Source organism: Peromyscus maniculatus, chromosome 7, assembly GCF_049852395.1.
Source record: "Peromyscus maniculatus bairdii isolate BWxNUB_F1_BW_parent chromosome 7, HU_Pman_BW_mat_3.1, whole genome shotgun sequence".
NCBI lineage: Eukaryota > Metazoa > Chordata > Mammalia > Rodentia > Cricetidae > Peromyscus > Peromyscus maniculatus.
The window spans coordinates 16,810,810-16,822,040 of record NC_134858.1 but is presented as its reverse complement, the minus strand read 5'-3'; the positions used below and the strand labels follow the sequence as shown (position 1 = coordinate 16,822,040).

Genomic DNA, 11,231 nt, shown 5'->3' with positions numbered 1-11,231 from the left:
TCATCTGGTGCCAGGGATGGATCTCAGGGCTCTGGAGTGTGCTAGGTAAGCATTCTACTGCTGAGCTACATATTCCCAATCCTTTCACAGCCTGTGGAAGGTCAGTAGAAGAGACCATCATTTCCCTGTGTTCTGTTACTGATTTTATTCAACACAGGTTATGGATGCGGTTCCTGGCCTCTCCACCATGCTACATCCTTGATATATTGGCTTAAAAGTCTCTTGTGAACTACATTTTCAAGGAGGTGCTCTCAGCCCTGGCTGGCAGATAAGAACACAGGATGAGTCCAGGATGACCATGGTGTACTCAAGGTCACTTCAGAGGGCACAGGGTGAAGACTGGATTAGATGTGAGGCCTTTTAAGAGCTCATAGTTTTTTTTTTTTTTTCTTTTTAAAACGTTTTTTAAAAATTGTGTGTGTGTGTGTGTGTGTGTATGTGTGTGTGTGTGTGTATGCGCATGTGAGTGCAGTGCCCACAGAAGCCAGAAGAGGGCGTAGGATCCCTTGGAAGTGGAGTCACAGGGGCTTTGAGTGATTGGATGCGGGTGCTGGTAACCAACCCGGGGTCCTCTACGGGCTCTCAGGAGCGGAGCCATCTCTCCGGGAGAAGGAGAGGTTGGTGGCGCCAGCCGCAGCGCGGACGAGCCCACTGCAGCCAGGAGGTGTGCGGGGCGCCTGGGTGCGCATGCGCGCCCGCTTCGCCCCGGCGCGCGGCTTCTCCCCACCCCCTCACCCGGTGGTACACGCTGCTTCCGCTTGCGCCGCCCCCTCCCAGTTGGTTTCCGCGCGCGCGAAAAAGCCGGGGTCTCGTTCTGAGCTGTCCTGTCGGCTGCAACCTGCGCGATGCCAGCACGAACAGCCCCGGCCCGAGTGCTCCCGCTCGCCTCCCCGGCAGGCTCGCTGCCCGACCATGTCCGCAGGCGGTAGGTGCCGCGCGGGGTGAGGGTGGGGGGCCAGGCCGATGCCCGGGCATTTGTGGAGGCATCTCTGCTGTGGGTGGCCCAGCGGCCGCTGACAGCCGGGGCGCGCATGCGCGGGCCGTGCTTGGCGCGGGCCGTGCTTCCGGTCGCGCGTCCCCAAGGCTGTTGGCGCCAAAATGGGTGGGGGCCGCTGTGCTGGCGAGCCCGCTGACCTGGAGCTGGAGGGAGAGCGGCGAGCGTATCCCCTAGCCTCCTGCAAAAGACCGAGCTCGGGGGCCCCTCCTGGCTTGCTCCTCTTTGGTCAGCCAGGCGCCTGGGGATGCAGGAAATGCCCCCTCCCCCGCGGCCACCCCGCAGCCCCCCCACCCAGCTCTGGCCTCCACTTCCGGTGCCCTGGAGGTCCCACCGTGCCCAGCCCAGGGTCGCTCTGCAGGATCCTCCCGAGGCCCGGGTGCAGGGGGGCTTCCTCTGCGTCACGGTGCAGCGCCGGGCCTGGGCAGCTTGCAGCCCTCGGCAGCTTGCAGCCCTCGTGGGGTTTTGTTTTGCTTTTACCCTAAAGGAAAGGCGCTCCTGCGATCCTGGCGCCGTCCAAAGGACCCTGCCTGGGGAGAGAGGGTGCAGAATAGGCCCTCCACCTTTTCAGTGACATAAACCAGGCCCTGAGGTCCCAGAGCAGTCGAGGAAATGTTTGACCCCGTCCAGAGTGTGTATCACGGGGAGGGAGAGATGGATGGCAATGAGCTGTCTCGCCCCAGCCCCATGATTGCAACCCCTGTGAACCAGTTCCTTCGATCCTGGCACCGTTGAGGGAGCTTTTTACGTTGTCCAGTGTGCATGTTCCGAGGAGTGAGGGATGGCAGGTAACCCCCCCATTTCAGTCCATGCGAATACCCCCCACCCCTCCCACCCGCCCTCCGCCAAGGAAGCTCTTCAACGGTCCACTGTGTCACTGGAAGTGAGGGACTCTGGGTAATGGGCCCTGCGCTACTACCTCCTGGGCACGGGGCTTGGCGGGAACACGATCCCGCTTCCTGTTCCAGAGGACATCATCAGGCAGTTCATTCTTGAAAACTTGTCCCATGTGGTGTTGTGCGTTAGTCATAGGTGCCCTGACCAGCTCTGCACGTCTTCCAACCCGATCTATGAATCTACTTGGGCTGTCTGTTTCCAGGGGTTCGTTTACTGCGGGGATGCCAGGGCAATTTCTATTTGAGCTTTGGAGGATGAAGTGGGGCTGAAATCCCCCTTCCTGTCAAACACCCCACCCTCTGGAGCTTTGTGCATGCAAGTTTCCACCACCGAGCTACACCTCAGCCCCTTGGCACTCTTTCTTTTTGGGCGGGGGGGTGGGGGTGGAGGGTGGGGGGTGACAGGATTATTGGTGAGTTTCCCAGGTTGGCCTGGAACTCTATCTTCCTGCCTCTGTCTCAGTGTTGGGATTACTGGCATGTGCCACCATGATGGTTTAGGTTCTGAATGCCTGTTTTTGACTGTATAGACAGAAAAATTGGCAGATTTTTAAAAAATTTTTGAGACCAGGTTTCTCTGTGTAGCCCTGACTGTCCTGGATCTCACTCTGTAGACCAGGCTGGCCTCGAACTCAGATCCACCTGCCTCTGCCTCCTGAGTGCTGGGATTAAAGGCGTATAACACCACCACCTGGCAATATTGGCAGCTTTTGTGACACCTCAACAAATTTTTCTTTTATAATTGAACCTTCCTACCACGTAGCTGGAGTACTTGGTGGCTCTTTAAGGTTAGACAGTGAGATGACCTCCCTCCTGTTCTTCTTGTCTGTTTGCTTCCTGTTCACTTGTGGTTTTTGTTTTCCAGAAAGGGATTCCTTTAGTCCAGGTAGGCTAGCCTCTGGTTGTATAGCTCAGGCTAGCCTTGATCCTCTTTCCAAGTGCTGGGATTACAGGTCTGTGACACCACATCTGGTTTAATTTTTCTTGATTTAGGAAAACTTAGTAGCAAAATATAATCTACAGTATGAAGAGCCACCTGCATCTGGTGGGATGTCAGGAGCTGAATTAGGCCTTGCAGCGGCTTCTGTCCGTGCTGCTATCCTGTATTAAATGGCAGTTGGTCTAAATGGCAGTTTAAGTTTGCATAGTTCTGCCAGACATAGAGTCTTCTCTTTAGTATGTATGTGTGTGGGTCCATGCTACAGCTTCTGTGTGGAGGGCAGAGGACATCCTGCAGGAGCTGGTCTTCTGGTCTGGGTACGGAGTGTAGGCCATCAGGTTGGTAGCATACCCCTATCCGCTGAACTACCTTGCCAGCCCCAGACTGACTTTGCAATACACGAAGCCCCACGTCTTTGAAAAATCATGTTTTAGGTGTGGTGGCACATGGCCTGTAACCCAAGCCCTTAGAAGGCAGAGGCAGGAGGGCTGCATGCTAGAACCCACCCAAAGCCTTGCTTCAAAGATCCATGCCTTTCAGGGTGGAGTGTTTCTCTCTTTTCCATAGCTGAGACCTCCTTGTTGACTCAGGTTTCTAATTGCTTTCAGCTTTTTAAATTTTTTCAAGGCAGAGTCTCTATGTACTCCAGCTGGCCTTGAACTTAGAATTCTTGTTCCTCCTGAGTGCTGTATAGACAGGTGTGTGTTGCATGCCTGTCTTGCTCTTGTTTTTTTTTACTTGTGTATGAACGGTGTGTGTTTGTGTACGTCCCACAGGTACGGTGGGTGTAAGGACAACTTTACTTTTTGATTTCATGTGCAGAGTGTGGCAGTTAGACTTGTTTATACTGTCACCTGCCTTTGTGTGGAACTGGGATCAAACTAAGTTTGTCAGGCCTGTGTGACAAGTGCCTCTACCCACGGATCCATCGCACCACGTCAGTTATTACTTGCTGTGTCTGTGTGCACACGCTTACCACAATGCACATGTGGAGGTCAGTTCTCGGGGGTCTTGGGGTGGGAAGTCAGGATGGCAACAACTCAAGAAATCAGACTTGGCAACAAGTGCTTGTTACTCATGAGCCACCTCATCTGACCTAAACTTGGTTTCCTTTTGAGACAGGTCTGTGTAGCCTTGGCTAGCCTGAACTCTGTAGACCAAGCTGCCCTCATGCCCACCTGCCTTTGCCTCCCAAATACTGGGATTAAAGGCGTGTGCCACCATGCCCAGCTTATTACATTTGAACTTCTTGGAATTGGAAGTTGTTTCTTGCCTTCTACCTTATGGTGTGTGTGTGTATGTGTGTGTGTGTGTGTGTGTGTGTGTGTGTGTGTGTGTAAGTATAGGTGTTTCACCTGTGAGTTTATCTGCACCATGTGTGCCTGGTATCCAAGAAGCCAGAAAAGGGCAGTAGATCCCTGGGACTGGATTTTTGCTTTCAACCTTATTTTGAGACAAGGTTTCCCTATGTAACCGTGGCTGTTCTGGAACTTGATATGTAAAGTAGGCCTGCCTGGAACTCAACAGACCCTCCTGCCAGTGTCTGCGTACAGGGATCAATAACCTTTCTCTGAGACCGATCGCTCATAACCTTGGAACTCACTGACTGAGCTAGTCTGGCTGCCAGCAGGCCCAGCAGCCCTTCCTTCCTCCATGTTTGTCTTTCTGTGACTATTGGGATCCAAACTCGGGTCCTTGTGCTTGGCAGTCACTTGACTAGTCCTGTCCCCAGTCTCAGACAGTTAGGTAGCCCAGGCTAGCCCTACCAGCCCTGTGTAGCTTAAGATGACGTGGATTCCTGGTCCTCCTGCCTCCACTTCCATGTGTGCAGGTTTATGTGGTGTTGGGGATGGACCGGAGGGCCTCAAGTGTGCCAGGCAAGCGTTCTACTCATTGACTTTGCCCCTTCTGTAAGATAACACAGCCTGGCTTCACTCGAGTAGGAAAAACGAGTTCTGTGACTTTAGATTTTAACTTATTTTTGCTGTGTTGAAGTTGAACCCAGGCCTGTATGTCTGTCAGTTCTATGCTGGAGGGGCTATCTCACCCCAGGTGTGGAACACTGTCTCTTGATTGACAGGTGTTTTGTTAAGTCCTGGTGCTGTCCCTTACAGCTGTGTGGTTGTCTGCTTAATCTCAGTGCCCTGTCCATGTCCCTTTTTTATAGATTTATTTCTACTTATGTGTATGTGTGTCATGTGCGTGTAGGTGCCCATAGAGATCACAAGGTGTCAGATCCCTTGGAACTTGAGTTAGGGTAGAAGCCACCTGACCCGGGTGGGGAACTTACGTCCTCTATAAGAGCAGCACATGCTATTAACCACCAAGCCATCTCTCCAGGGGCCCCTCAACTGTTTTTGGAGGGCGCTGGGCATAAAACCCAGGGCAGATATTTTACCATTCAACATGCCATCTGAAAGATGGGGCTGGGGCTGACTGCTCCTCGGTGGAGTTTTATAGGTCAGCTGAGCTCATGGTGGGAGTGGGTTAGAACAGCAGCCTGCAGGCCTTCACCCTGGGCCCAGGGAGCTAGTCTATTCAAGCACTATGCAGTCAGCTGTGTTGGCTCTCTCCCCCCACCCCCAACAGGGTTTCTCTGTGTAGCTTTTGCACCTTTCCTGGAACTCGCTTTGTAGACCAGGCTGGCCTCGAACTCACAGAGATCCACCTGCCTCTGCCTCCCGAGTGCTGGGATTAAAGGCATGCGCCCCCACCGCCCAGCTGGGTTGGCTTTTTATTCCAAACTTGTAGAATGATCTAGGCTTCTTGTTCTGCGATTGGCCTAGACTTTTGTGTGCCAGGTCTCCAGTCACCCTTCTGTTTTGAAACTGGGTCTTTGTAGCCCAGGCTGTCTTTGAATTATGTCCTGCTCAGCCTTCTGAGTGCTGTTGGGATTCCTAGCATGAGCTGCCAAGACTGGTTTAGTTTTTAGATCTTTTTCTCTGGTGTTTAGATAACCAACTATTCATTTTCTTTTTTCTTTTTTTTGGTTTTTCGAGACAGGGTTTCTCTGTGTAGCTTTGTGCCTGTCCTGGAACTCACTTGGTAGCCCAGGCTGGCCTCGAACTCACAGAGATCCGCCTGGCTCTGCCTCCCGAGTGCTGGGATTAAAGGCGTGCGCCACCACCGCCCGGCTGTCATTTTCTTTCTGTATCTTTTAGTGCTGGCTGTGGATCTGTGCTAGGCAAGTGCTGTGCCTCTGAACCACACCTTGGGCCAAACACTAAATTTCTTGTGCTGTTCTGTAGGTCAGAAATGAGGGCGGTATGGGGTAGAAACCAAGATATTTCTAGACTGTGGCCCTTTTCTGGAAACACTTGGACAGGAATGTGTCCTCTCTCTGGGGAACTACAGTTTAGTTTATTGCTGTTGCAAGTCTGGTGTGTGTGTGTGTGTGTGTGTGTGTGTGTGTGTGTGTGTGTGTAAGACAGGTCTCATTACATACCCCAGGCTGATCTTGATCTTAGTTTTCCTACTCCAACTTTGTGATTACTGTGACAGGTGTTATTACACCTAGCTAGTTCTCTTGTGTGTGTGTGTGTGTGTGTGTGTGTGTGTGTGTGTGTGTGTGTGTGTATGAATGCAGCTGTATTCCTCAGCATGCGTATAGACATCTGAGGGCTATTTTAACTTAATTTTTATTTATGTGATTTTTAAAAGAATTTGAAGTTACAAAAGTGAGTCTAGGTGGCTGCCGCCTTGGTATGTGTGTGAAAGGCAGCGGTCAAATTGTTGGCATTGATGCTCTTTGCACCTTTGAGGATTCTGGGGTCAGACTTAGGTTTCCAGACTTGTGCGGCAAACCCTTTAACTATCTCACTGACCATATATTTTTTAGTACGCCTATCTGTGTGTGGGTGTGTTTAGGCAGGCCGGAGGGCAATGTTGGTTGTCTTCCAAAATTGTCTCCACCTTATTTTTTGAGACAGATCTCTCACTGAATCTAGAGCTCACTTCTTTGGCAGATTTGGTGGCCAACAAGCCTGGCGTCGTTTTTCTCCTCACATTGCTTTTCACATGGGTCCTAACTTGGGCCCTCCCTAAGTCCTCTCCAGACTTGTTATGTAACTAGGATGCCCTGGAACTTATGATGTTCCTGCTTGGCATTTTGAGTGTTGCATTACAGGTGTGCATCACTGTGTCTGGCTAGGTCTGCTTTATCAGTGCTAAACTGAGGACTGTCTCTAGCTTCTGAAATGCTCTGACCCCCCCCCCCCCCCCCCCCGGCAGCTTCTTGGGCCATGTCCTTGTCTCTCTGACCTTTCCTCTGTACTTCAGTCTTTTCTGCGATGCAGCTAGATTAGACTAGGCCCATACTGATTGTCCCTGATAATCTTCCAATCTTCCCATCGAAAGCGCTAGAATCTTAGTCACATTTGCCGAGTCGCTGTTGCCCCATAAGTAAGAGTCACAGGTCCTGGAGTCAGGGCAGCAGCATCTTGTGAGAGGGACATCATTTTGCTACTCAAGATGCTATCATCGGATGTGCTCACGCCATCGGTCTAGCCAGAGGCTGGGGCTGGGTATAGCTCAGTGGGAGAGGATGTCTTCAACACATCTCAAGGCCCTGGCTTTCATCTTCAGCAGTAGACAGAAAAGGCAGGGTACTAGAACCTTGGGCTTCCCTTGCAGGCCTTATTCTGCTGCCAAATTGTATCTCAGACCAGCATTTCTGGTTTAGGATGTTGAAATAACCTTTACAATCTTCTATCTAGTTCATGTTTCTGTCAGACTAATATTCCTAAAATCCTGGTTCCAGTATTGTGGTCCTACCTCTCCGTGGTTCCTTTAGTCTTCTGACCTTGGAACAAGGTAAATGTTTCTGAGCTTCTGTTGCTGGCCCCTCTCTGGACTTCTTTCTGTCTGGCACTGTTAATGGCTCGCTCTTGGGTGTCCCCTGAAGCAGCTTCCCAGTGGGACTCTGCTGGGTCCCTCTTCTGTGCTGTTGGGCTTGTCTTCTCACCAGGGAGGAGCTAGGGTTTTTTTTGGTTTTGGTTTTTTGAAACAGGGTTTCTCTGTGTAGCCCTGGCTGTCCTGGAACTCACTCTGTAAACCAAGCTGGCCTTGAACTCACAGAGGTCCACCTGCTTCTGCCTCCTGAGTGCTGGGATTAAAGGTGTGCGCCACCACTGCCTGGCTACATTAGAGTTTTTGAAATTAGGCCGTGTGTGTGTGTGTGTGTGTGTGTGTGTGTGTGTGTGTGTGTGTGTGTGTGTGTGTGTAGCACGCTTGTGGAGGTCAGGACAACTTCAGGAGTTGGGTTCTCCCCCTCCACTTGTAGGAGTTGAACTTTGGTCAGATTTGTAGGAAGTGCCTTTACCCACTGAATCATCCCACTGGGACCTACATTATGTTTGAGACAGAGTGGAGCCATAAAATGTAGACTGGTATGGAACTTGCCATCCTCCTGCCTCTACCTCTTAAGTATTGGTTGGGGTCTCGGTTCAGTGCTGCTGCACCTGGCTATGATTGCCTACTTTTTCAAAGGTTTATATATATTTTATCTTCCCTAGGTGGCTAAGCTGTTGGAAGTAGTTAGGAATGAATCATGGCCTGTCAGGTCAACATGGGGCTAAGGATGTTTCTCCATCCTTAGTTCTCCACTTGGAACTCTCATTCACTATTTTTGAGACATACTGCTTTTTGTAGCACAGGGTTAGCCTTGAGCTTGAGATTCTATGAACTCTTCCATCCTGTGTGCTAGGATTCCAGGCCTGTACCACCAAACTCAATTGAGTCTTACCCGGTTGAATCTCAGTATGTAGGGACTGTGGAGCTGGTCATAGTAGCTGTCCTGTCGCCATTTTAAGGCAGACTGACTGGGTTTGGGAGCATGACTCGGTGGTAGACCTCTTGCCCAGCACAGTGAGGCTCTGGCTCCACCCCAGCACCAGGTGAGCACAAAAGGGACAGTCACGTGGACCGCTGTAGCAGCTGTGCTTTGCCTCTGGGGACGAGTGTCCACTGTGCAGCTGCCTTTCTTCGAGTCTTGCCTTTGGCCAAGTTACTGGAGGGTGGGATGACTTTTGCCCGTGTGGGGCTCTGAGCTCCTGGAGGTGTTTTTCTTTGCCTTTGGGTGTTGGAGTAAACTCGAGGCTTTGTGTGTGTTAGGCAGGACTCTGCCACACTCCAGCCTGAGCTTCTGAAATATCAGCCATTCCAGAGCCTTTTTCTTTTTTAGTCTCAGGGAGCCTAGGCTAGCCTTAAACTCATTTTGTAGTCTAGGCTGGCCTTGAACCTCTTCCCCCACTCCTAAGCACTGGGCTGACAGATGTGTGCCACCACACACATGTGGGTTACTGGGTGCTGGGATGGAACCCAGAATGTACGTACCAGACAGACACTCTCAAGGCCCCAGCTCTCCGGAGCTTGAGTCCCTGCTACACTGCAGTTAACCGTGAGTACAGTTACAGAGTGCGGAGCACCTTTTCCAAGGGAAGCCCCTTTGCTGGCGTTAGTCCAGTGAGCCAGCTTCTGACCGGCAACAAGGCAGGCACGTGTATGGGAGTGGTGCCAGGAGGAGGGTTGGCCAGTAGGTGGAGTGATCACGGTGCCCCCGGTCTGGCAGCCCCTGGGTAGACTGAATCTGCCCTAGGCACTGAAAACTGAGCACCCAGACTTCAAGGCTACTGGGATGGGGCAGAGATCGCACAGGCCTGGCTCCTGTCCGTGGTGGTTAGACCTGTTCACGCTCCACCATTTCTTCTGTGGCTTTTTTCCCCCCAGTCTTCCCTGACCATAGAGGTAAGGTAATCAGTAATCTGCCCACATTTTTTTTTTTTTTTTTTCAGACAAATCCAAGAGAATTCTGTGCTTCCAAACTTAGGTACATATTCTGGAGGTTGAGCTCTTTGAGATTTTGGCCTGCTTTGTTTTTCCCAGCTAGAGCTAGGGATGGAATCCAAGGCCTTGATGTGCCAGGCAGGACTCTACCCCTGAGCTGCGTTCTTAGCAGCTCACCAGCTTGCTTCTCAGATTTCATCTCTAGCATCTGTGTATGTGGGCATGCCTGATGCCCTAGAGACCTCATTTCCCCCATTCAATTAGTTCTACAATGGAGGCTGCCACCCCATACCTGGCCTTTAGGAGCCATCAGCTGGCTGGTCCCCACAGTGCAGCCATGACTCATGCTGACATCATGCTGTGGCAGCCCTTTTAGGATTCAGTTGGGAGAAAAACAGTTGTAGGTCATCCAGGTTATAGAGGGACCCTGATTGTGACCTGTTGTCCATTTCCTTTCTTGTATTTTACCCCTCTGCTTTGAGACAAGAGTTTCCTGTAGTCCAAGCTAGCCTCAAACTCACAAGGTACAGCCAAGGATGACTGAATTCTTGATCTTCCTGCCCCTTTGTGCTGAGTGCTGGAATTATAGGTGTGTACCCCCATACCCAGTTTATGACGAGCTAGGAATGGAACCCAGTGGCTCGTGCATGCTAGGCAAACACTCGATTGGTTGAGCGCTTCTCCAGCCCTGTTATCTGAGGTAGGGTCTCACTGTGTAGCCCAGACTGGCTTTAACTTTTCCTGTCCCAGCCACTGGAGTGTGGGGGCTGACTGTGAGCAGCTCTCAGATGAGCTTCCAGGAGGCTGAGGTACCTGCTGTTCAGACTACTAAGGACATCATGGGAAGGCATAGAAGAACATGCTGGAAACTCAGGCATGGTAGGGCATGCTTGTAGTCTCCACACTCAGGAGGTAGAGGGAATCAGGAGTAGAGTTCAAGAACTTCCTCACCCACCCAGCTGTAGGAGAGAGACCCTGTCTCTAGAAAAGAACCAAAAAGAAAAGTTGATGTGGGACATCAGGACCAGGGGCAGAAGGGGACTGTTTTCCCCAGCAGTCGAATATGATGTCTATTCTTTTTCCTTTTGGGGTGGGGGACAGGGGTGGATTTTGGTTTTGTTTTCTTTTTGTTGTTTGTGTTTCGAGACGGTTTCTCTGTGCAGCTCTGGCTGTCCTGGAACTCAGAGATCCACCTCCATGTGCCTCTGCCCAAGTGCTGGGATTAAAGGTGTGCTATACCACTGTGCCCAGCTTTACACACACACACACACACACACACACACACACACACACACACACACACACACACACACTTTTCTCACTATGTTACCCAAGCTGGCTACAGATTTATGTACTTGAGTTATCCTCCTGCCTTAGCCTTATGAGTGGCTAGTACCACAGGCACTCACCCCAATTCCAGGATCCCACAGGTTGTTGTTGTTGTTATTCTTTCTGTTTTGGATTGTGGCATTGATTCTCAGGTAAATGAAGTTGCTTATTTTATTTTTGTATCATTTCCTTTACCCAGGCTCAAAGACTTGGAAAGAGATGGCTTAACAGAAAAGGTAAGTGCTCTTCTTTCACACATTCACTTGGATGTGTGCTCTGTGTGCCTGTG

General features: G+C 51.1%; 1 protein-coding gene across 4 annotated transcripts in view; it reads left to right on the top strand.

The window, feature by feature from the left end:
• Positions 1-584: 584 nt before the first annotated feature.
• The window catches only part of Dnmt1 (DNA methyltransferase 1), a 49,882-nt gene continuing 39,235 nt past the window's right edge, over positions 585-11,231 (top strand). Inside the window, exons 1-2 of one of the 4 annotated variants that reach the window (XM_006987030.4) lie at positions 585-925; positions 11,142-11,178. In XM_006987030.4, coding sequence (XP_006987092.3) covers positions 846-925; positions 11,142-11,178 — 117 coding nt within the window. In that variant the 5' untranslated portion in view covers positions 585-845. Of the gene's footprint in view, positions 926-1,309; positions 1,783-11,141; positions 11,179-11,231 lie in introns of those variants that run through there. The other 3 variants (XM_076575767.1, XM_042280488.2, XM_076575768.1) reach the window with 3 other exon arrangements.